Source organism: Oryzias latipes, chromosome 16 (assembly GCF_002234675.1).
Source record: "Oryzias latipes chromosome 16, ASM223467v1".
NCBI classification, from domain to species: domain Eukaryota; kingdom Metazoa; phylum Chordata; class Actinopteri; order Beloniformes; family Adrianichthyidae; genus Oryzias; species Oryzias latipes.
Genome location: NC_019874.2, coordinates 2163296 through 2189655, shown reverse-complemented (window position 1 = coordinate 2189655; position 26360 = coordinate 2163296). Strand labels below are relative to the sequence as shown.

General features: G+C 41.8%; 1 protein-coding gene across 1 annotated transcript in view; it reads right to left on the bottom strand.

Annotated features, from left to right (window-relative positions):
• Positions 1–3899: 3899 nt before the first annotated feature.
• znf236 (zinc finger protein 236) overlaps positions 3900–26360 on the bottom strand; it is a 97652-nt gene continuing 75191 nt past the window's right edge. Inside the window, exons 30-32 of the mRNA XM_011473312.3 lie at positions 11492–11621; positions 9883–10056; positions 3900–4389 (exon numbers count right to left, since the gene is read on the bottom strand). Of these exons, the coding sequence (XP_011471614.1) occupies positions 4268–4389; positions 9883–10056; positions 11492–11621 (426 nt within the window). The 3' untranslated portion in view covers positions 3900–4267. The remainder of the gene's footprint in view (positions 4390–9882; positions 10057–11491; positions 11622–26360) is intronic.

Genomic DNA, 26360 nt, shown 5'->3' with positions numbered 1-26360 from the left:
CATCTTCCCTTCCCACACTGTCACAGACTCACACTGACGTCTCTGTAACCTGCAGGAATGCTCCGTGAACATAAAACACAACAGAGGCAGCAGAAAACAGCTGCAATTTTTATTTTTTTATGAGGTTTGATGTTATTTTGATGATAGCATTTCCTCAGCTTGAACCTGGAGGTTACAAACACGTAAAGGAGTCATTTGTCAGAATTACAGACCATCGCCATCTCTTCAAACCAGCAGAGGGTTTTCAACCATTTGGTAATAATTTAGCTGCTGAAGTATGAGGCTTCGTGTACAGATAGAAATACACAAAGTATTTTAACAATACTCACCTTTTCAGGGAAATATGTATCCTCCTCTGTGTTGGATAACTGCATAAAAGTGTTCTAAGTTCATGTTTATTTCAGCATGATTTCAAAATAAGAGCCTTGTAGAAAAAGATGAAAAGTTTTCCTTCATTCAGGTTTACAGGACAAAGCTAAAATAAGCCCCACTGACACTTTTTCTGCTTTTCTAGGAATCCTAGTTAGGTTACATAAGAGGAAAGCATTGAATCAAACTCTTAACCTCATTAAAAAAAGGATTGCTTCAATAAAAGAAGAAAAAACAACTTGGGAGAATTTTCAGTAGTGGCCTTTTTGACATTATTCAACTCACACTGGAATTGTTTGTTTTGACTCTTCAAGAAGTATTAGAGAGATGACAATTCTGGTAATTGTGTATTACCAAGGCAACAGTAAAGTCATATTTTCTTGAACATTAAATATGAAGGTTGTTTTTCTTTCTGCTGTGAGGAAAGAAAATCAGTAGAAATGTTTCCGTCTTCGTTTAACTGTGACTATTTTGCTGAACAGTCTGTTCATCCATTAAAAAACAGAATTTTTCAGTTGCTGTTTTGCAAGAAGGCACGTGTTGTTTGATTGACCTGGAAACCTCAAGCTGGCGTTTCCCAGAATCACGCCGTCCATATATGTGGAGCGGCGGCCAGTCCTCATTTATTTCATTTATTTAACCTTTATTTACCTAGGAAATGTCCCATTGAGATTAAGAATCTCTTTTTCAAGGGAGTCCTGGCTAGGAGAAAACAGTAAATTACATTTACAATAAAAATGTAAACATTTAAATCATAAAATAAATAAAAATGGGAGTTTATGTAAAACAATTAAAAGTGACTTTCTCCTCCAATCTCAGCCTGGATTGAGAATGGAATGAGTTCTTTTCATTTCCAGCTTTTTGTAGTGTTCCATGTGGGGGGGGGGCAGAAAAGACAAAAGCCTTTTTTCCCCCAGGTCTGTACGGGCAAATGGAACAGCCAGCAAGAGACGGTCATTGGAACGCAGTGCGTGTGATTCTACAGTCCTCAGCTTGATCAGCTGCATAAGTAGGAAGGTAAAAGTCCAAGAAGAGACTACTAAATAAAAATGCGTGAAGCTCTGGGTGGAAAGAGAAGACCGTCCCACTCCAGAGTTCCCAATGATGAGTGGAGGCCTCACAGTTTGTCGCAGTCCTCAGGAAGAGCAGCCGGTCGACTAAAGAACTGCAGGATGACGGGCTGGTTGTGGTCATTCTGGCACAGCCAGCCTCTGATCTGATGGTTCATGATGGAGCTGGTTATTAAAGACATTTTGGTGGCACTCAGCCAGAGGATGCTTTCTGTGGTGGCTCTGCAGATGTTTCCTAGTATTTGAGATGAGAGTACAATCCTCTTAAGCTTCCTAAGGAAGGAGAGTCTCTGTTGAGCCTTCTTCACCAGCTGAGATGTGTGCAGCGACTGGTAAAACCACCAGAGTCCGTGGTCCAGTTCAACCCCTCTGAGCCCCCTGAAAGAGGTTAACCCTTGTGCTATCTTAGATGACCCCCCCCTTTCCATTGACGTGTTCTCCCTACCATGACAAAGGTGGATAAAGGTGGAAAGATTTCATGTAATCCATGGACACCAGTGAAGATCACAAATCATTGAAGAAAAAAGGTTCAGAGCACTGTCTAGTGGGTCTAGATGACCCAACTCCCAATGTTAAGAAGCAGTGATGGCTGCAGATCAAGGTCCTCGCCGGGTCCCAGTGGAGGACCATACAAAGTCTAGAAGCAGCGCCCCAAACTCCTTGTGTGACTCTGGAGGACTATTAAGGGGATTTGGCGTAGGGGAAGGGTCTCTGCCCGGGGGAGGGCTGCAGAGGGAGTCTGGATTCCAAAAGAAGAGGAGGCCAGTAACATGGAGCAGTTTGGTATCATCTCGTTGCTGAGTGTCAAGGGATGATCTTCTAAGCCCTTGCACTATCCTATGGGGTCCAGATGACCCCCCCCCCTTCCATTGACGTGTTCTCCCTACCATGACAAAGGTGGATAAAGGTGAAGAGGATTTCATGTAATCCATGGACACCAGTGAAGATCACAAATCACGTCATAACGTGCCTAAGGACAGCACAAGGGTTACTTCTGTGTCCCAACGGCGAATTCCGCTTGAAGAATGGCTACAGCGACACTTCGGTTCAGAAGGAGGGGTCCCAGGTGTGTCGGGATGTCCAGAGCCCACTGGGGGGTTCCCAGCTGATCTGGGATGCAAAGGAGAGCAGGGGAGATTTGGCAACACTCATGCTGGACCCAACACATGCCTATGGATCCATCCCCCAAAGGTTGTCCAAACGGCACTGACAAGACATCAGAGATAAAGCCTATGAGCTCGGGTTTATCACTGATGATGTGTCCAAAAACACAGAGCTTTATTCAGTAACATGGCTGCCACCTTAAGAATTACTCGTGGCTGTTCTGAAAGAGGTACATTCATGCTAAATTTGGTGTTTGTAGCACAGAGTTTGTCTGAGGATTCAAGGAGTATTTATTGCCATTTTCAGTGAACAGAGCAGTTTCACAGAATAGGAATTTGCTGCGGTGCTAATGTGCGACATGTCTGAAATGCCAACCAACCGTCTTCACTAATATAGAGGATGCAGCAAACACCAGAGCCATTGATGCACCAACCAACCTCAAAGATCTTGTTTTTTTTAAGGCTTTAATCAAAGAATCCACCAGACCGGAGTCCGTAACAGAACAAGCTGTTCAGCATCTGTTAAAGAGTGTTTCCGATTCTCTTGTAAGAACAAGTTTCTCAACAAACACAGAAAAACGAAATGAGCTTTTTACTGAGCAAGAGTCGTTCATGACCATGACAGGTAAACTTATTTTACTAAAACGTTTTTCAGCTTCAACTCCACAGGTTTCAGCAAAGCAGAAGTTACCAGGATGCTTTTCCTGGTACGACCAAACGGATCCAAACGGGTTTGGATCTGGCAACCTCCTAAATGAGTGAAAGTCTGCGTGAACCTTCTGCCACCAGACTGCATCCAACGTTGCTGAAGGAAGAAAAGGACACCTTTCTGCTTCGGTGAAATGAATGTGAGGAGCACGAATCTGCTGGAGATTAAAGGTAAATACAGACTTCAACTACCTGTCAGATCTCATTACTTCCAGATTTACCCTTCAGGGCATTTAGGGTAATTAGGTCCCCAGAAAGCTACCAAACAATCTCCTCAATAGCAAAAATCTACCAAAGCCGATATCTCCATGATCTGAAAATGCCTATGAGACTAGCATCAACTTCTAGAATAAATACTAATCAGTTATCAGGAAATGTAAAGTGAAGTTCACATTCAAGGTGCTTTGACAGATTTTCTCCTTCCAAACGATGAAAATGGGTTCAGAGTTTTAGGTCTCCTTGTTATGCGAGCTGAAAAACACAATTCTGCTCAGAATTTATTCAATATGTTGTGTTAAAAGTGGCTAAATGCATTTCCCTAATCTACAAAATGACAGTTAGATTGTTAAGAATCCAAAGAAATGCAAAAAAAAAACAATCTTATTTATAAAGATTTGTTAGAAAAGACATGAAGAGATCAGACACTAAATTATTACAAAAATATTTAAATTTATCACAACCAATAGAAAATACACCAGCAAAGGAAAAAACAAAATGCAGCTTATTCTTTTGGCATTTCTTATAAACAAATGTAACATTTTGTCAAAATTACACTTTGAAAAAAACATTTTCATCCTTATGGCTCTTCAAAAATATTTGCAATCTAACTACAATATTTACAAAATGAACAGTTAATAACGAGTCGATGGAAGTCCAAACCAAATGACGAGAAGGCAAAGGTCCGTTAAGAACTTTACAACACGTTTGGCTCCTCTCTCTAGCTATCAGCTGCCTGCCTGGATCACATATGTACAGCATCAACAAGTGACACATCTCCCACATTTCTCAAGGTTGCCGTCACGTAAAAACATTTTGCCAGTCGCCTGTCGATTCGGGAACCACTTCGAGGTCCAGGTCTGATGTCACCCCGACCTGCGGCGCTGCTTCGTCCTGGTCCAGAGGCATGTCCTGAATTTGACCTGCAGGGAGAGAGAAGGAAGGGAAAAGAGTCTGAATGATCCCACAGTTAATGCTGAAGATCCGATTCTAAACTGAGAGAGAAAGGGAGCGTCTCTGCCCCTCTCTAAGGTGAACCCTGCCTTCGCCCAGCAGCAGTTGGGATAGGCCCCAGCAGCCCCATGACTCCAGGTGGGATTATAAAATGAATCAAACTTCAGACATTTTTCCCTCAGAAAACCAAACACTCATTAAAGTGCATCTTCTGATCTGTTGTAAAAGCGTTCCCAGTGTGTTGTTTTCTAGGACATAGTTGCTGCAGAGCAGCAGGAGTTGATGAGAAGCTCTCCTCTGACTTGTGGATGGATGGAAGTGTTGGTGGACAGTCATGCAGCTGTTTAGTCTCTCCTGCTAGCTTACAGCCCCTCACAACCCCAAACTAACACTAGCGGTGCAGCAGAAACGGGGAGTGATGTTGGAGCAGTTCTGATCCAGATTCCAGCTCAGACCCGGTTAACAAAGACGTTCATGGATCTGGTTGTCCACAGGTGGATGATCAGAATGGAGCGGAGCAGGAAGCTTGTGGCTCCGCCCAGTTTTGTCACAAATGCAACAGAATTTTTGCATCTGCTCCTGATTCCCAATAATTTGAATAAAGAAATACTATTTCTACATGTCCTCCATCATCAAAAACATGTGAAAACACCGTTTTCATTGAGTGGCTCTTTCACAGATGTTGGATGGGAACGGTTGAGCTTCAACAATAACAGCTGGCTCCGTCTTGCTCGCTTTCTGTGCGGCGCCGCTGGCCCGGCTGAATCAAATTTCAGTCATTTCATAATCTGGGCTGGCTTCCCTCCTCTGTATCTGAAAGTCACATTAATGAAGCCGCTGGGCTGTGAGAGGGCTGCCGATAAGGACCGAAAAAATAAATATTACAGGCCAGCTCCTCACCAAACCCCACTGCTGAATGTGAACACCACACAAAACAAGGAGCAGAGCAAAACTTTCCGTCAGATTAAAAGGGAAACAAAGGCGTCGACTTTGCGGACGTGTCAGGTATGTGAGGCGAAGGGGGGAGATGGGAACCTGTGGAGCAGGAGGGCCCTCCGGGGCCTTTCTCTCTGCCTCATAAGGTTTTAATTTAAATGTGGGGATTTGGTGATAACGTGATCACAGATTATGGTTTTCATAAGCTTTTCCTGAGTTACATAGTTAATGGTTACAGCAAATAATCACTGCGGTTCTTAATGAAGTGCTGCCTGAAGGCGGGAAATTTAGAGCGCCGACCCCTTCAGCACAGAGAAGAATCCAGAATCTCTCAATCTTTTAGAGACTTTTTTGGACAAATCAAGAAAGTTGTGAAAACTTTAAATCATTTTCCATAAAGTGTTTATCAAAGTCACCGTAAATATGCTGTGCTTCATGTTGATGAGGTTTCTTTTGAATGAATGGATTGAATCACTGATTGAGGCAGTTTTCCTGTTGACTCATAAACTTCTTCTGCCCAGAAGAGACAAACATAACACTTGAACTCAAGCTGCATCAGCTCTTGTTCAAAAAAAAAGAAAGCTCTTCATGCTCCTCTCGATGCAAAGAGCGGACACCCACAGTGTTTAGACAGGATGGAAACCAGAGCGCCGGAGCAGGTGATCACTTCAAGCTGATCCGCCTGCTGAGAGGTCCTCTTCTGCAGGAAGCTGGAGAGTCTGCTGCAGATTTCTCTGCTGGATCTTGTTTGGGGAGGAATGGCTTTTCACTTAAATGACTTGCAGATCACATGATGCTGTTTAGGGTTCGTCAAACTTTTTAGAACACAAATTAGCTAACTGAGATAGAAACTATTATAGCCATGGTCTGAGTGAATACTTGATTCTGATTGGCTGCAGGGATAATGTTTTATGTCACTAAGCTGGCCTAAAGTCCAGTTGGTAACCGGAGCAACAGACACTCAGAACACTTGTTGTCCTAAGTCATTCCACAGGTGATCCCAACAGCAAGACAGCAGAAAAGACGAGTGATTTCATCGTTTCATTTAGCCTGTTTGGTGAATTGATCATTGTGAAGACTGAGATGAAGCAGAAGAGAATCTGAGGAGGAGATGAGAGACGAGGAGGACTTGAACTTTTTAGATTTGTTTCTTTAAAACAAACTTTTGCTTCGTCATCTGGACAAAACAGGCGGTAAAAGGTCAACTTTCCCTCTGAACTGATGCTTTGCTTGACTTTGATGATGTGTAGCATATGTACCACTTTCCTCCACTGCTGCAGGCTTTGTGGCCGTTACCATGGCAACGCATCGCAAATCACTTCATGTCAAAAAGACTAAATAATATCAAGCTTAAAGTACCAAGAAGTGATTTAATCTTCCTTTGGTCAATGACCTTGGTATAAGCGGTATAATGGCCTTCAACATTATCAGAAATGAATGGACTTCACCAAAGCAAACACAAGATCACAGGGCATCTCCTTGAACCGGGGGTGACCCACACGGGGGGGACCCAGTGAATGACCTGCAGAGAACTGGGGCCACGGGAACAAAGGTTACTACGGTAACGGCATCATCGTGGATTCAAATCCTGCAGGTCCCCCTGCTAAAGCCGGCAAATGGCCAGACGTGTCTAGAAATCTCCATAGGCAATCTGGAAGATCCAGAGGAGGATTGGAGGAGGTCATGCGGTCAGATGAAACCTCTTTGGTATGGACGGCACATGCCGTGTTTGAAGGAGGGAAAATGCTGAACTGTGTTCCTAAAATACTACATCTGCTGTGAAGCACGGGGGAAAGGGGCATCAAGCCCAGGACGACTGATCTGTATTAAGGAGAGGATGAATGGGGCCACGTATGGAGAGATTTTGATCCAGAACTTCCTGTGAGACCCTCAGTGAGATCATCAAGGGTGAAACATGGATGCATCTTCCATCATGACAATGATCCCAAACACATCGCCAGGCCAACAAAGGGGTGGCTACATGAAAACATATCAAGGTTCTGGAGTGGTCCAACCAGAACCTTTACTTCAGTCCAATTGAGAATCTGTCAAAGTCTGTGTTGCTGAAAACAGCAGAGCTCTTTAGAAGATCTGCATGGAGGAATGGACCAAACCAGCAGCTGCAGCGTGTGAAAACATGCACAGAAAACATCTGACCTGAAGACAACACCTGCTTTTGACCAAATTCTTCTTTCCTGCAAAGACATTCTTTAAAAAATTAAACTATGTGATTTTCTTTCTTTTCCTTTTTAACAGTCTGTCTCTCGAAGCTGAAATGTATCTATGATGAACATTACAGACCAAACTCTGCATTGAAGTGGGATAACTTGCACAATTGGTGGCTGTTTTCCGTTTTTTTGCCCCCCTGTATCCGCATCATCGAACAGCCTCATGTTTTCGTTGGTCAAGTCTCGGATGGCCTGCACAGCATGGAAAACGCTGATCCTCATTCTGCTACACACAATTCAAAGGCGGGGGGCCTCATTAGTTGGGGGCAGTCCTGTGGGGATCATGCATATCTGCATAAAAGTTTGCCAACTTTTTCAGTGTTTCAGCCAGAGCCAAACAAACCCGAGCTGCAGGTGGTGCCATGAAATAACATCAAGGGGCTTCAGAGTCAGTAATATTTATGTCCTGGGGATCAGGAAAACATGGCCATAGTTGTGAGTGTGAGTGTGTGTGTTGGCACTTCAGGTAATCATTGCCAACACACACACGCACACACACACGCACGCACACACTGTGACACAGTTTCTGAGGTTGATAATGCCGCTTGGTGCTAAACAAGCTTCCTGTTGTTCACTGCTCTTCTTTCGTGGAAATGATTGTGAGGAAAAGAAAAACAACCCGTCCAGATTTTCAGAGCAGCAATCAGCCAGTGGGCGTCTTTCCGTCACCACAGCAGGATTTCCCAAGAGTCTCCACACGCCGAGCCTCAATCCAGAACCAAACCTAAAGGTGGCTGCGTGTTCTGGTGTGGATGCAACTGAATGAAACAGTCAAAAGAACATAATTTAGTTCAAAGTATTCGTGACGAATCAGCTCACCGTGTAATCTCCCACACTTCTCTGTGTGTGACTGTGCTACCACTAACCATTGACTGTATATAAGAACTGGACGGAGACATCGCGCTCCAAACAGGAAGTACCCACTGATCCGAAGAAGCCAAGATCCCATAGACTTTTATAGAGAAATAAACAGCTGTCACTCAATCATTCTATTGGTCAGAATAGCAATTCTTTATATTGCTATTTGTTTTCATGATATTTTTCTGTAGTGGCAGTTATGCAAGTTATAAACTGATGCCTGAATAAAAGTATGTGGTTTTGAAACGTAGATTCAATCATTTCTGAAATTAGAACAATATCTGTTGGTGTTCCTCAGGGTTCAGTTCTGGGCCCTATTCCATTCATTACCTATCACTTGTATGCAGACGACATTCAACTTTGTTGCTCCTTCCCTGACACGGACTATAATATCTTTATTCATTTTTTTTTTTTTTATAATATCTTGGCTAATTTGGTTTGTTTACCAATCCTTAAGTCGTGGGTCTCGAATCCCCACTTAAATGCTCAGAAGACAAAAAATAGTTTCCCTTCCACCAAAACAGCACCTTGGCTCTCTGAGCTCCTCTGTCCAGTCTGGAGTGTTGTTTGACAAATGCCTTTGTTTGGGAAGGCACTCTAAACTACGTCAAAAATTGCCTGTACCATCTGAGAAATGTGGTAAAAAAACAAAACATCTTACCTAGTCCTGGAGACGATTATTCACGCTTTTATTTCTTCTTATTGAGATTATTGTAATTCTCTTTTTACCTTTTTTAACCACAGCTCTTCAAGTCGTCTGCAGCTTTTTCAAAACGTTTAACAGGAGCCAATAAACAAGTACATATAACCCCTCTACCGTCATCTTCACATTGCCTCCCAGTTGAATTTAGAGATTAGTTTTATTTTTTTGGGCTTCGTATGGACAAACTCCTGCGTACATTGCTGACCTTTTAACCCCCTGCTCATCGGCCCGGTGCCTGAGCTCTTCAAACTAAAACCTTTGAAATCCATGAAAAGCTGCCTCAAACCCAGAGGAGACCACGCCTTTAAACGGGTGATGCTGATCTTTGGAACAGCCTTTCTTTGTCGTTACGACACAGAACTCAGCTGAGTGTTTTAAAGTCAGGCAAAGAGCTTCTAGTTGATCTAATTTTGTCTTTCACTGTGATCTCATCTTTGCTTAGTCTGTGATTTATTTGAGATGATTTGTCATAATTTAGTGTTTTACTTGTTTATTTTCATCCTAAAGTCAGCCCACTTTGGTTCACTTGAGCAGGTCTGTGGGGGTTTCCACCGTCGTAACACGTTTCTCTTTGTGAGGGAACAAAGACACTTGTCTTCAGGCAGACCCCACTCTGGTCCAAACCAGAGTTCAGGTGAGCTTTCACGCTTGTCAAATCAAGCCGACTATCAGAGAAAATGAACTCTAATGTGCAGCTTTGTGTGCGTCTGGTGGAGTGAAGGCACCCGGCTGCTCACCGTAGCCATGGGACCTCTTCATGTGGTGCTTCATGTTGCTCTTCTGAGTGAACCTGATGTTGCACACCTCACACTTGAAGGGCTTCTTCCCAGTGTGTTTGACCATGTGGACCTGCAGAGCGCTCTTCTGGTTGAAGGCTTTGTCACACTGGCTGCACTTAAAGGGCCGCTCGCCTGCAGCACGGATCAAAAAAAAGAGGCCATCACTCAGGAGAAAAGAAATGCACAAAAACTCCTATTTTACAGAAATAACAAACAAAATATCATCAAGTAACTAACGGGAATGAACGTACTTTCACTCACTATATTTAACATTTCAAACAAAACCTGACAACTGTTGACGAATGTGAAAAACAAAATTTACAACATGGGAATTTTGATAGCACTAAAATCTAAACTTGATGAAAATGAAAAAGGTTTCCTTTAAAGTGGCTCATCTCTAATTAGGTTTAACCAGAGAGTTTGTGACAAAACTTATTTTATCCCTTTTTTAACCTCAATTTTACTCAATGAAATTGTGATGACCAGCAAGAGCGAACATTCATGTTAACACTGTATAACCACTAGTATCATATCTGATCCACGCATTTCTGAGACCATCATCTTATTAGCATGTTTAAAACTTCATTAAAACCCCATTGGATAGAACTGGATCCATTTCTGCCCTGTACTGCACCATCACTCCACTAGGGGCAGTAGTGTAGTAGTTACAGCCTTTTCCTGCTCATTTCAAAATGGCTGCTTCCATTAAGTCTCAAAAACACTTTGAGGGAAAATTTTGATAATTTTCAGAACTTCATGGAGAGAATAAATAATTTATTGTTAGACATTTTTAACGACTACTGGCTGTACTGAAATACAGAATTTGTGAAAATTAATATGTTGTAATTTTATTTTTATAGAGTTACACCATTATAAAATGGGTGTATCAACTTTGAGACAGTGTGAAATAAATCAAATGTTTTTTTCCTGAACACTCATATCAATATTTTTGCATTTTAAACTATGATGTGGTGTCCAAAAACTTACCAAACCATCATGGATACCAAATTTTTTTAAATAAAAAAATAATATTTAAAAACAAGTTTACTCTTTAAATGTACACATCTGACCACACAAATCTACAAATCAAATGAATGATTTAAGGTCTCCCTTTATAAAAAAAACAAGCTAAATTTATGAAAAATAATTCTGCTTATAAATGAATACCTCACATGTAAACTGTAATACATAAAACAAGTTTAGTTGTAAGCTGACTCAGGTTAACTGGCTGTCACTCATTTGTTACATAGTTTTGGCTCCAACATTCAAAACTCCTTGATTTGCGAATTCCTTTATAGATTATTTTTGTTTTGTTTTTTCATCGTGGAAGGACTCCACAGTTTGGATCATTTTCTTACCAAAACCTTTGCAACACTTTGGTCATAGTAGGATCTAAATATTAAAATATCTTTAAACGAGCAACAGTTCTATTAAAAGCTGAACTCCAGTATTCTAAAACCATGTTTCTCTGCACAACAATATTCTTCACTTCTTAGTAGATTTTCAATTCCTCTTACAAACTGGTCATGTGTTTTCTAATAAAACTGTACTCCTGAAAGCCTTTTACCCGTGTGTGTTCGGTTGTGTCTCTCCAGCTGGCTGCGTTTGGCGAAAGCCTTCACACAAGACGAGCAGTTGAAGAGTCTGGGTTTCTGGGAGCTGGGAGACGGGCCTGGCTGGTGCACACGCTCATGCTCCTGTGGACAGAGGTTTAGTCATTCACATGGATTTATTATGCTGCTTTAACAGAGCCTTCTTTACGGAGACTGAGCTCCACTATCAAATGTTTTCCATTAGAGAGAGACTAAAGTTACTGCACAGATGTGGAGAAAAATGTCATCTATACCTTCTACACAGAAGCTTACAGGAGTCTAGAAAAAAAGAAAAACCACAAACTAATATCCTCTGATGATAATACTGGGATCTGTTTCAATATAAGCATTTTTTTTAATAATTATAGACCTTTTTGAATATATGGGTATGCATGGATTAAAGACCCCCTCATTGGTGTTTTTGGTGCCTTTGTTTTTCTGGTCCGTGTCAGCCTCTGACAACTGTCCCACCCACACCTCAGAGGCAATTTCTGATGAAAATCTGCCACTCTGCAGAGGCTATGTCCTAGGAAATGACACGGGTTTGGATTTAGGCTAAAAATGGCATCATCATAATCAAAAGACCACTGGGAACACTTTACAATATCTCAAAAGAGGATTGGAGTGGGACTTTAAGAAAAGCTACACACTAAAACTGTATTCTATAGGAAATGTAATACAAATAACCATCACATTCTTTTGAATCATTTTGGAACTTTAAGAGAACTACACAAGGAAGACTTGTGAAATGGTTCAGTCTTCTTAAATCTTTTGGGAAACCATCTTTTGTTGAATTTCAGAAGGTAAAACATGAAAGAGTTTCGTCCCAAAACGAGAAGAGTCAGCAAAAAGTGAAAGTTGGCTCGTGGCAGCTGATAAACTTCAGAACAAATTAGGAAGCTAATGAATTGCAGAGGCGGTGTGTTAGACTACTGGCAGTGCTGATTAGTCCAACATTCAAACTTTCTGCAGTGCAAAGCCGACGGGCCTGAAGGAAGCTCAGAAATAAAAAGATAGAGAGGAATGAATGGTACCAAACAAACTGTTACTACAGCAGAAGACAGGAAAGAGGCCGTTTAAGACAGAGTACCAAACTCAGTTAGTTTGGAACAGCGGTCCCAAACCCCCGGGTTGGTCATTTGGTACCGGGCCACACAGAAAGAATAATTAACTTAAATTACATCAGTTTTATTTATTTCAGAATCTGAAAGATGTTTTATTATGAAAAATGGCCCGATTCTCTGTTCCATCCGTCTTTGTCCGTTAACGCAGGCCAATTGGCTCTTCTCGGTCACGTGATAGCTTACTGCTAAAATAAAACCCAGGAACTAGCAAAATGAGTAAAAAACAAACATCTTTGGAAAGTTTCTTTGCCAGGGGGAAAAGGCCCAGCCAGGAGACAGAAGAGGAGCCTTCCACTTCCAGAGAAAGAAAGCTACATTTAATAGGCAGCACTTCTTTTTAGCACTGTGACTGTAGAAAGGGGAGAGGATGATGACACCGGTGCCATGTACTGTACTATGCGTGTCTAAATAAAAGCTCAGGGTTCGTTCTGTCAGGTTTCTGGTCCGCGTCACCGTGGCGATGCTGCACCAGACTACATCCTAAAGATGGTCCGTGAAAACTTTGTGCGACGCCGTACCGGGCCGTGGCGTTGAAAAGGTTGGGGACCGCTGGTTTAGAGCATACGAGTTAAAAAAAGCCTTTTTTTTCTAAATCAGAATGAAAACCGGATGAGGTTTTTCAAAATAAGAAAGAATTATCACTGTTTACCAAAATACTTTGTTATATTTGGCCTAAAATGTGAAATAAAATGTTTTAAGTGAAATATTTTTTGTCTTTAGCATCAAAAACTACGTATGGGTGGGAAACCATAAATAAGAACAGAGGAGTAAAAAATATAAGTAATAAATATAAGTAATAAGCTATAAAGCCAAATAAGAAAATCCTCCCTTAGTTATATTTACTAGATTCAAATATATTAGATATCTGCTGGAAAAGGAACCTTAAAGAAAGCATCATGATTTTAAAAGTTTTTTAATTTAGATAAGGATCAGATCAAACTCCAGACCTGGAGGCCGGCCACCAAAAACCTGCCTCATCTGCTGCCGATTACCTGGATCAGGTATGTTTAGCCAATGATGAGCTTAAATGGCAAGCAGGTTGGAAAACTAGTGGGACGCCTCAGATTCAGACAATGATGCAGTTGGATTTGTTTAGGGAGCGTTCTGAACTTTGGGTCACAGGGCGCAACAGCTCACAGAAAAGTTGGGTTTACGACTCCACTGTGCAGCTTAACGCTGGAGAATCATGAATTACAACAATCCTTTATTGGGGTGCTATGAATGATATAAGAGCAAACTCTCATTCCTTAAGGATAATGACACCAGGTAGCAGTGGATGCTACAGAAAAGAGTGGATCTCAATCATTAGATTTGACACTTCAAACTTGATTGATTTCAAGCAAAAATGTGTCTCCATTATGTATTTATTATCTATTGCAGCCAAATGACAAAAGAGCTTTCAGTTTGGTTTGGGACGACTAACATTTCATTGTTAAATAACTGACCTATTCCAATCTACAAGATGCTAAATTACATTAGGAGTGTATAATTATGTTTGCTTAAACTTCGGGGGCATTTTTTTCTGTTTGGAAACATTTAATCAGCCAGCAGCAGCAGCAGCAGCAGCAGCGTGTTGAATTTAGGCATGAACACGGTTCAAACTGCGCATCAGAATAGAAAGAATTTGATCATTTGCTTGAAGTAAAGGCAAAAGGATTCAGACTTTCTCCTTTGTTTAAGGGCGACTGATCTCAGAAAGTTTGGCCTTAGCTTTCAGATTACTGATCCCTCTACCCCCCCTTTTCTATTTAACTGCCTCTGAGAACAAAATAGGAAAAAAATAATTAACTTAAAACCTAAAAATAAAAACTTTGTTCCTTTATGTTTTCATTGTTGAGCCATAAAGCTTAAAATGCTTTGGGTTTAATAAAAAGCTTCAACTACGGATTTATTTTGCTCCTCTAAGACAATGAAGATGAAAGTACTACACTTATGTCACTGAATTGAAGTACTGGATAAAGACTAATGAGCAGCCGAGGGACCGGCAGACGAAGGAGCTGGGTAACTCTCAGAGCGACACCCACCTAATCCCAGAGTTATTACTCTTAATGAGAAACAAGTACTGCTCAGCATGCTGCAGCACATTTACAGAAACACCCGCCTGGCTCACAGGCTCTGCAGAAACATGGCGCACAAACCCAACTGAGCTAGTCTCAAAAGCACCTGTGTGCCGACGTGCTTCAGGTACTGCCAAACAAAAGCACACAAGTCCTTCAAAAGTTGGCGGAAAAAGACCTTTTGGCGTCAGCGTTCTGTTGTCAAGAAACAGGAAACAGCTTTACAACGAATCCACATGGAAATAAACTAAATTGTAGTGACAACTTTGAACCCATCCTTTGGTTAAAAGGAAGAAAAAGAAGCTGAGCTCTCATGACATTTCTAAATAAGGCTGTAACGACTCTCCCAATACTCAGATATTTGCGATCTGTTCCTGTAAATCTGATCACCAATGTTTGTGATGGATGATTTGCAATCTTTATTTATCTAATAGAGTGTAGTAAAAATGCACTTCAGACAGTGTAATTATTGCTCTACAAGACAGAATAATGATGATATTAGGTACACAAACCGTGTGCGCTAAAGTCACAGGAAGTAAGTAAGACTTCAGAGTGCCAGTGAAGGTCCTTATTTTCAAAGTAAAACTAACACGTGTTTTATGTAGATAAAAAAAGAGAATAAAGTCCAGTTTACCAAAATAAGTTCTAAAAAGCTAAACAAAAACAACAACAGATTTGTATTAAATATAATACATTCAAACAATAATAATTAGATTAGAATAAAAAAATAGAAATGGATTTTTAAATATCACAAATATCTTGTGATCAATTTCATCTAAAGATGAAAAAAGTAAGTTTGTCTGTTGGAATCACTGTTGACAGTTTCGGTGACAGGATGAAAGTGTTTTCTAGTTGTTTCGTATTTATATACCGTGGGGTCCAATGTTGCAAGTTCTCCCACTTAAAAATATGTAATTTTCATCATAGATAAACCTGAACTACTAGAGACAGAATGAGAAAAAACAATCCACAATCACATTGTCTGATTTTTTAAAGAAATTATTTGTAACTTATGGTGAAAACTAAGTATTTGGTCATCTACAAACAAGCAAGATTTCTGTCACTCACAGACCTGTAACTTGGTTACCTGTAGCTGGTTACCTGTATTAATAGCACCTGTTTGAACTGGTTATTTATAGAAAGACACCTGTCCACAACCTTAAACAGTCACACTCCAAACTCCACTACGGCCACCACCAAAGAGCTGTCTAAGGACACCAGAAACCAAACTAGTGTTCTGCAAAAGGCATTGAAGATGAAACGTGGCTGGGTCTTTCAACATGACAACAATACCAAACACACTGTTGCCTGGGTAACGAAGGAGTGGCTTCATCAGTGGCTTCATCATTCCTCCCCACAGCCATCAGACTGTACAACACCGTGTTAAAGTGACACACTACGGTCCCACGGGTGTTTATCTTTCACTCATTTATTCATTTATATATTCACGTGTTTGCAGTGGATCGCGTGTTTGCAGCGGATTGCATGCTTGCAGCGGATCACATATTAGCAATGAATAACATGTTTGCAGTGGATCACGTGTTTGCAGTGGGTCACGTGTTTGCTGTGGATCACATGTTTGCTGCAGATCGAGTGCTTACAACGGATCACATGTTAACAGTGGATCACATGTTAGCAGTGGATCGCATGTTGGCAGCGGATCGCATGCTTGCAGCGGATCACATGTTAGCAGTGGATCACGTTTGCAGTGAATCGCATGCTTGCAGCGGATCACATGTTAGCAGTGGATCACGTTTGCAGCGAATCATGTGTTAGCAGTGGATCGCGTGTTTGCAGCGGATCGCATGCTTACAGCTGATCACATGTTAGCAATGAATAACATGTTTGCAGTGGATCACGTTTTTGCAGTGGATCACGTGTTTGCACGCAGATCACGTGAAACATAGGACGTATGTTTCATCCGGTTTTATAAATCCGAAATATTCGGATTTATAAAACCGTGCGCACACACATCCTACGCATCTTTCCCTTAATAAATCCCAACCAATTCTAAATGCTGCGCAGCTTTTGCGGCTTCATGACACGCCCATAGTTGCCCATAAATAGTCCGTGAAACGCCCACAAATGAATATTCATGTCTTGTGAGATCATGGCAAACACAGAGAGGAAATCAAAAAAACGTAACTTCACTCAATGTGAAGTAGAAGTTATCGTTGGTGAGGTGGAAAAGAGGAGAAAAATGTTGTTTGGAGGGCACAGTGTGGGCATTACTAATGCCTAAAAGGCACGTGAGTGGCAAACGGTGGCAGACGCCGAAAATGCTGTAGCCTCACAACCTCGGACCGTGGTCGGACATCAAAGTCGAGGCATATAAAACGTCTAGCGCTCCATCGCTAGAGTGTCTCTGCCACCGGGGGGGTGGGGTGGGGGGTGGGGCGCCAGATGCACCGGGTGACACGCGTGGTTCCCTGTGAGTGCTCCGGTAACGCCGGGCCCAAAAGCCCGCAGAGGTCCAAGAGGACGGCTCGAGGAAGTGGGAACCGGCTCATAAGCCACTCGTCCTCGTTTGCCAGCAAGTCTTCTTGCCGTCTAAAGATGCGTTCACTCCGAATTCTTCCATTTGCCACATCTTCTAAGAGCGCAGGATCAGCCATTGTGCGTCATTACGAATTGTGATGGGGCATTTTATTTCCCTCCATTTAATTACATCTGACAAGCTACATATGTCGGTAATAATCGACGTGGAAATGGGTAATTGTTCAGCGCAAATGTAATTTCTTGTTGCTTTCTTAATGGTTGAGACATACGCCATACATTGTTTTATCAAAAATGAAACAAACTAAAGGCATATGCATGAATACCATAATTCCGTAGCTTATGAAGAAATGTTTTAAAATGAAAACAACTTTCCCCAGTGGACAATTAGTGCGTCTGTCCGTCCGCACGCCCGCACCTATATCTGCTCCGCCAGACGGACACATTAACGAGAATATCAGTTTTGTACATTATTTCGTTCTGTTAACTATTATTTATGAGGATGAATTGCACAACATGCCAATATTGCAGAACATATTTCACTTTTCTTTCTGCAAATAAGTGTTCATTTGAATTTCTGTTGTAATTTTCGTTTGACTTTTTTGTTTGTTTCACTGCTGATCGATCAAACGGGTGTTCGTGTAGGCTGTTAATTGTCAGACTTGCTTTGTGAAGTCTTCATGTTATTTAAGAGAGGCAGTATTGTCATTTTCACTTTCACGTGTTTCTTCCATTTGCCGACGGTGTCGCCGTTTCTCATTTCACAAGTTTTTGTGCGTACGCCTGGGTCAGAGCTTGCGTGAAGGACCGCACATTTTCCCGTCAAGTTTGCTTTTTACAAATATCAACTACTGCGTAGAGAGTGGCGTACGCCTTCTTTTTTGCGTACGCAACGTTTATAAATGAGGCCCCAGATCTCAACCCATAGAAAATCTTTAAAGGGAGTTGAAAGTCTGTGTTGCCCAGTGACAGCCCCAAAACTTGACTGCTCTAGAGGAGATCTGCATGGAGGAATGGGCCAAAATACCAGCAACAGTTTAGGAAAACATTGTGAAGACTTAGAGAAAACGTTTGGCTGCTGTCTTGTCAACAAAGCTATATAACAAAGTTGTGAGTTGAACTTTTGTTATTGACCAAATACTTATTTTCCATCATAATTTATAACTAAATTCTTTAAAGATCAGACAATGTAGTTTTCTGGATTTTGTTTCTCACTTTGTCTCTCATAGTTGAGGTTTACCTATGATGGAAATGATAGGCCTCTCTCATCTTTTTAAGAGCAGGAACTTGCATAATTGGTGGCTAAATGGATACTTTTTTTCCACTGTAGGTGTTGCTGTGTCTTCATTTCTTCTTATTATCTATTGCAGTGTTTTTCAACCAGTGTGCCGTGGGAGATTGCCCTCATTAACTGATTTAACAACATTTCCCATCTCCAGGATTTCAGCTCTCTGTCCATCCAAACAGGCCCTGATAAAACACTGAGGAGTTAGGACTATAAAAGATCCTAAAATACTTTTTCTTTGCGTTTATTTTATTTTTTTGAAGACATTTTGATAAGAATGACGTTACCACGATTCAGCTGCAGCTCCGGCTGTATTTGGGAAAAGTCCCGTCCCTTTGACTGTCTCCACCAATCATTCTTGAAGGCGTAATCACATGTCATCAGTCTGACCAATCAGAAGTGCTTAAAGTCTTCACTTCCTTGTCCCGATTTAGCTCGTAAAGTCGCTCAGTTCTAACAAAAATACCAGCTAAAGATCGTCTTTAGCGGTGTAGCTTTCCACAGAATCCGGTATCAGACCGTGGAACAAGTTAACAAAACAATGAAGCTCCGAAAAGTGATCTCCGCCGGACATTTTATGCACTACACCCATGATGCATTGGGTTGTGAGAGTGACAGCGCAAAAGGAAATCTGTTGTTAAACGTCTTGAAACCAACGAACACACATCAAACTATTTTTAAATCTTCTAACTTAACTTTTATTGCATCTTTTAGAAAAAAAACAGCTGCAGTTTCCAGATTTTTCTGCAACAATTATCTCAAAAATGCATGTGAGACTGTGGAGGGAGGGGCTGTAGATCAATACAGACTGAGTTTCTCCTTTTTTTTGGATGCTGGTGTGCCGCTGGATTTTTTTTAAGGTTAAAGTGTGCCGTGGCTCAGAAAAGGTTGAAAAATACTGATCTATTGTAACTGTAGTCAGAGAAACTTTGATGGAAAAACTGTGGAGAACATTTTCAGGATTTGTTGTTAAATGATTCAAAGCAACAGTTTTGTTTATTATTTGTTTACTGCTGAAGTTAACCAGGAAGTTGACAGGAAAACCTGTCAGAGTGTGATACTGTTTAAAGTGACAATTTTCTTGCTTTCTAAATCTTTGTGTTTTTAGGGCCCGAGCACGGAGTGCAAGGACCCTATTGTAATTCGAATGTTTATTATTATTAGGGCCCGAGCACGGAGTGCAAGGACCCTATTGTAATTCGAATGTTTATTATTATTATTATTATTATTATTATTCTACCGGAAGAGTCGCCTTTTTGAGGCCTTTAACATACCCCAAAACTCACCAAATTTGGCACACACATCAGGAGTCGCGAAAAATTTCGTATTTTATAGGAGATTGGCATGGGCGCACAAAAACGGCTCGATAGCGCCACCTACAGTGACTTTTGTCCCGACGCCCCGCATACGCTTTAACGTACAAGCTTGATTTTTACAGGGCATGTTCTTCAGATGGAGACTTACAAAAAAGTCTGAAAGGACCCACCTGTCACTCGCACAGGAAGTTTGATATATTGAGGTCAATATGTCATTTTTGCTTCATTTTGGACATTTGCAGGCCTCGCTCTAGAACGAACTCCTCCTAGAGATTTTGGAGTAATGACTTCAAACTTTGGTTGTGTAAACTAGACACATGTCCGATGTTAAATTGCGAAGCTTTTAAGTTTTTATGGATGTTTGTGACCATGGCGGCGCGTCAAAATTGGAGGTCGTTTCGAAAACACGCCATGAAAAGAAAAATGGCCATTACTCAGCCATGCAAAATCCAATCTGATCCAAAATTGATATGCATGATTGTAGTCTGACTCTGAACACATCTGCAGTGAAAAAATCTGGAAAAAGTGTAGCGCCACCTGCTGGCAAGAGGAAATGACATGTTTTACTTGGAGCATCACTACTCCGAGTAGGATGAGCCGACACACCTGAAAATGACGTCCACCTGTTGAAAAGCCATTGAAGTTTACTCTGACAAAAAACCATAACTTTCAATGCGGGGGTGTGGTCGTGACAGAGCGGCAAAGTTGGGCATCTCGCTATGCACACAAAAGTTGCTCTCACGTGCACATTCCTTGTCCAATCTCACTGAAATTCAATGGATATGATGAAGCTTCTATTCTGAACCCATGGATATGACAATCTTGGACGAGCTCTATAGCGCCACCTAGTTATTGCATGGGGCACATTCTGCCCTGTATTTTCTCTTTGCTTTGTCCGATGTGCATGAAATTAAAACTGGAGATACTCAGAAGGGTCTTCTCTCATCATGTAAAGTTTCATGGGTGTACACCTGACGGTGCCTGCGTAACAGGAAGTGGTCGATTATGTGCACCCAAATAATAGAAATTTATTATAAATCAGCCGTTTGTCTCAGGAAGCTGAGATTTCAGAATTAGATGCCTTTAATAACCTCCAGCTTTGATATGTAACACTATAGGGTCTACGAGAAACTTCATCACTTGATTTTTTTAATGAAATTTTGGACTGAACAAAGATTTTTAGCATAAATTCTGTTTAGGTTATCAGCACCAAGAATTCAACTTTCATAGGCATTTATGTGCTACTGCTTCCTAAAAAAATTCAGAATTATTGAAGTTACAGGTGAACTTTTATTCAACATTTCATCCAAAAAGGTCCGAAAACGTCTTTTTAGGCAAAACTGCAAACACCTATTTTTTTGCATAACTTATCTTTCAAATATCAGCACAAAAAAATTAAAAACGGTAGGGATCTGTGTTTGCTGCCTTCCATATTTTTTTCAGACTTAAAAGTGTAACAGATGATTTATAAAAAATCCTTTTTCATCCAAAAACCTGTGTTAAATCTGTCTAGACTCCAAACAAACATTTTTTTATGGTAACTTATGTTTCAACAATCGACACCAATTTTCACAGACCTATAGCTAAACATGTCCCATAGCTACCTGAATATTTTCATAGATATAAAATGAACTGGTCATTCTAACATCTGGCATTCTAACATCTAACATCTTACATGTCAAAGCCTCTCTCAGCCTGGCTCTGCTGAAGGAGTCGTGTTACAACCCCGCCCCCTCCTGCTGGGACCCCTGCTATGTAAATTAGCAAGCAGTGAACAGAGAGATGAGAAGTAAGAATGGCCATTACTCAGGCATGCATAATCCAAAGACAGCCAGTTAAACACTGAAAGACATATTTTTTCGGTATGTCTTTCATACATCTTTAGTATTAAAAACTCTCCAAGATGAATGTGCCTGACTCCACCTGCAGGTGGATCACAGACTTCCTGACGGACAGACAGCAGTATGTGAGGCTGGGGAAGCTCGTCTCAGATACTCGGACCACAAGCACCGGATCCCCCCAGGGCTGTGTCCTTTCACCCCTGTTACTCTCCCTGTACACAAACAGCTGCACAGCTGGTCACCTGTCTGTCAAACTCCTGAAGTTTGCTGACGACACCACACTCATCGGCCTCATCTCTGACGGAGATGAGTCGGCCTACAGGAGTTAAATAGCCAGGCTGGTGTCATAGTGCAGCGCTAACAACCTGGAGCTTAATGCTCTGAAGACAGTGGAGATGACAGTGGACTTCAGGAAGGCCCCAGCCCCCCTCCCCCCTGTCATCCTCTGTGACTCCCCGGTGACCTCTGTGGAGTCCTTCTGCTTCCTGGGAACCATCATCAGCCAGGACCTCAAGTGGGAGCAGAACATCAGCTCCATCACTAAGAAGGTCCAGCAGAGGATGTACTTCCTGAGGCAGCTGAAGAAGTTTCACCTCCCTGAAAAGATGCTGGTAGACTTTTACACCGCCATCATCGAATCCACCCTCACGTCCTCCATCACAGTCTGGTTCGCTGCGGCCACGGCCAGAGACAAGGCCAAGCTGCAACGCGTCATCCACTCAGCAGAGAAGGTGATCGGCTGCCACCTCCCGTCTCTCCAGGAGCTGCACATCTCCAGGACCTGGAGGCGGGCAGCCAGGATTGTAGCCAACCCCTCTCATCCAGGACATAATCTCTTTCGGCCCCTCCCTTCTGGCAAGAGGCTCCGGTCCATCAGGACCAGGACCTCGCGCCACAAGAACAGCTTCTTCCCCACTGCAGCCAGCCTGCTGAACAGAACCCCAACTCCCCCAGGTGACCCCCCCTCCCCCCCCGCCCACCAAAGGACTGTCGGTGCCACTTACAGGCCCCACCATCCCAGCCCATCTGTGCTCCCACTTTAATTCACCTTACTCTACTGTATATAGTGTGTTGTTGTTGTTAACTTAATTTTTAACTTATTCTTAATTGCACTATACACCAAGTCAAATTCCTCGTTTTGTAAAGTGCGCTCTACTGAACCTGGCAATAAAACTTTTTCTGATTCCTGATTCTGATTCTATTAATCATTGTTTTTTATTCATTCAAAATGCAATTAAATCAATATTTTATCTTTTTTCTTTTCCTTTTTCTTTTTTTTTTATCTCTTATATCCTTTTTTATAATCAATGTTTGAACTTCTTTTCCTTTCTATTGTCATGGTTTCAGTTTGTTGTCTTTTTTTTCGCTTTAGTTCTTGTTCTGTCTTGTTTGGTTCTGTTTCCTGTTTTATTTTGAAAGGTTTCCTGTCTTGTCATGTTTCTTGAGTTTTACTTCCTTTGGTCCCCATCTGCCCTAATCGTGTTCACCTGTGTCTTGTCTGCCCTGTCTGTATATAAGTCTTGTCTCTGCCTTCCTCCTGTGCTGGTCCATTAACTTCTGCTCATGTTGATCACGTCTTCTTGTCTGGCGTCCATGTCCCTTGCCATGCCACAGTAAGTTTTTGTTTTTAGTTTTGTCATCCTGCTCTGCAGCGCTTTTTGTTAGTTAAATAAACCCACTTGCCCTGAACCCGTTTGCCTCCCGTCTCTGCGCCTGGGTCCTACCTGCTCTCGAGCCTCCCCCCCACACGACATCTATACATCCAATGAAATTAAACTACAAATCAACAAACACAACTGATAACAAATGTCTCTAAAAAATGATGTGTATATTTGCAGAACCTTAAAAACACCAAACAAATAACAAATGCTTCCCAATTAAAGCACAAAAAATGGAACACAAAATGTAAAACCCAAGTTAGAAATTGCAATTTGAAAAAGATACTTTTTTCAGCAGCTTTTCAAAATCAATCACCAATTCTACACTTCTGTGGATGAAACAAAGAACTCCAGAACAATGAAGCCATTTCTCTAAGTCTCTCTCACCTTCAGTTTTAAACAAGGTCTGTGAAAATCCACCATACATTGGTCACATGAACTCAGAGACCTGCTAAAAGTGCACAATTGTAAAAGCTCTTTTATATAGACAACTGTTTGTTTGCTTAGAGCTCTAAATATAAAAAAAAATGCTTTTCTATCACCTAGACACAGATGGAGAACCATATCAACTGGATTAATAACAGGGTGGCATGTTTAGACAACATGAAGCTGTCCATCACATTTTTGACCTAAACATGTAAACACATCCTTGGCTCTGCGGTTAGGAAATGGTATTTGGGAATCTCTTTATACCAGGAGCCAGCCTGGCCATTGGAACATCGCCACAGTGCCCATCCAGACTGGGACAGCAACGGGGTCCACTTCAGAGCCGTGAGCTGCTGTGTTTAACTCCAGCTGTCCCAGTAAGGTAGACAACTGCAGCAACATCCACTGACCAAGCTGACAAGCCCTGGCAGAAAAGATCCCCACAAGAAAAACACTGGCTCAGGCAGGCTGGTCAAAAAAAAATAGTTTTGCCATTGTCTTGCAGCTCGCAGATCAAGTGGTTTAGTTTTCCAGTAATGTCAGTCAAGAATGCAAGTTCAGATTCACAATGTTCATATTCACCATATTCAACAGACATCTCCTCCAATAGCACCTTAAAAATCCTGTGCTGTTTTGCTTTGCAGCTGAGGTTGTTTACGATTTTCAGAATAAGAGTCATTATATGTCCAGAGCCAATCACTTCTGCACATAAGGCCTGCTGGTGAATGACGCAGCAGTAATGCAGACATTTTGGAAAGTCTGGGTCAGCTTTACAGTGAGTGATGAAACCTGTTTGTCTATTGATCATAGCAGGAGTCCCATCTGCAGTCACTGCTACCAGCTTTTCTAATTGTACCTTTTTCTGCACAAAAACTCCTTCACCGTGTTATACATTTCAACTCCTCTTGTAGTTGTCTGTTAGGGCAGATGTGTCAGGAGTTCTTCTCTTGTGGAAACCAAAAGCTATGCTGTACTGTTGCCGTCCACAGACTCATCACACTGGACGTTAACCACCTGCACTTTGCAAGATCCCGGTCCAGCTAATTGGCCAAGTTATCAGACATAGCTGACACTCATCTAGACATTGTAGTGGAAATTGAATGAGTTCTATTGTTCTCATCCTTAGGGACAGTGATAGCAATTATCATCATTGCTTGAATTTTTTTCATGCTATATGCAAAAGTCTTTGTCCCTTAAGGCAACAGATTACAGCCCCCCCCCCCCCCCCCCCCAGGCTGCTGTCGTATTAACAATAGCTTGGAGCTCCAGAATGGACAAGAAAAAACGACGAGAATGGCTCGAGCAGGGCGTTGCTCACGGGGCGGTCGCTCGTGCCAGCGGTCGCACGTGCTCGGGCCCGCTAAATGCTACTTGTAGCTTTAATTATTATTATTATTATTATTCTACCGGAAGAGTCGCCTTTTTGAGGCCTTTAACATACCCCAAAACTCACCAAATTTGGCACACACATCAGGAGTCGCGAAAAATTTCGTATTTTATAGGAGATTGGCATGGGCGCACAAAAACGGCTCGATAGCGCCACCTACAGTGACTTTTGTCCCGACGCCCCGCATACGCTTTAACGTACAAGCTTGATTTTTACAGGGCATGTTCTTCAGATGGAGACTTACAAAAAAGTCTGAAAGGACCCACCTGTCACTCGCACAGGAAGTTTGATATATTGAGGTCAATATGTCATTTTTGCTCTATTTTGGACATTTGCAGGCCTCGCTCTAGAACGAACTCCTCCTAGAGATTTTGGAGTAATGACTTCAAACTTTGGTTGTGTAAACTAGACACATGTCCGATGTTAAATTGCGAAGCTTTTAAGTTTTTATGGATGTTTGTGACCATGGCGGCGCGTCAAAATTGGAGGTCGTTTCGAAAACACGCCATGAAAAGAAAAATGGCCATTACTCAGCCATGCAAAATCCAATCTGATCCAAAATTGATATGCATGATTGTAGTCTGACTCTGAACACATCTGCAGTGAAAGAATCTGGAAAAAGTGTAGCGCCACCTGCTGGCAAGAGGAAATGACATGTTTTACTTGGAGCATCACTACTCCGAGTAGGATGAGCCGACACACCTGAAAATGACGTCCACCTGTTGAAAAGCCATTGAAGTTTACTCTGACAAAAAACCATAACTTTCAATGCGGGGGTGTGGTCGTGACAGAGCGGCAAAGTTGGGCATCTCGCTATGCACACAAAAGTTGCTCTCACGTGCACATTCCTTGTCCAATCTCACTGAAATTCAATGGATATGATGAAGCTTCTATTCTGAACCCATGGATATGACAATCTTGGACGAGCTCTATAGCGCCACCTAGTTATTGCATGGGGCACATTCTGCCCTGTATTTTCTCTTTGCTTTGTCCGATGTGCATGAAATTAAAACTGGAGATACTCAGAAGGGTCTTCTCTCATCATGTAAAGTTTCATGGGTGTACACCTGACGGTGCCTGCGTAACAGGAAGTGGTCGATTATGTGCACCCAAATAATAGAAATTTATTATAAATCAGCCGTTTGTCTCAGGAAGCTGAGATTTCAGAATTAGATGCCTTTAATAACCTCCAGCTTTGATATGTAACACTATAGGGTCTACGAGAAACTTCATCACTTGATTTTTTTAATGAAA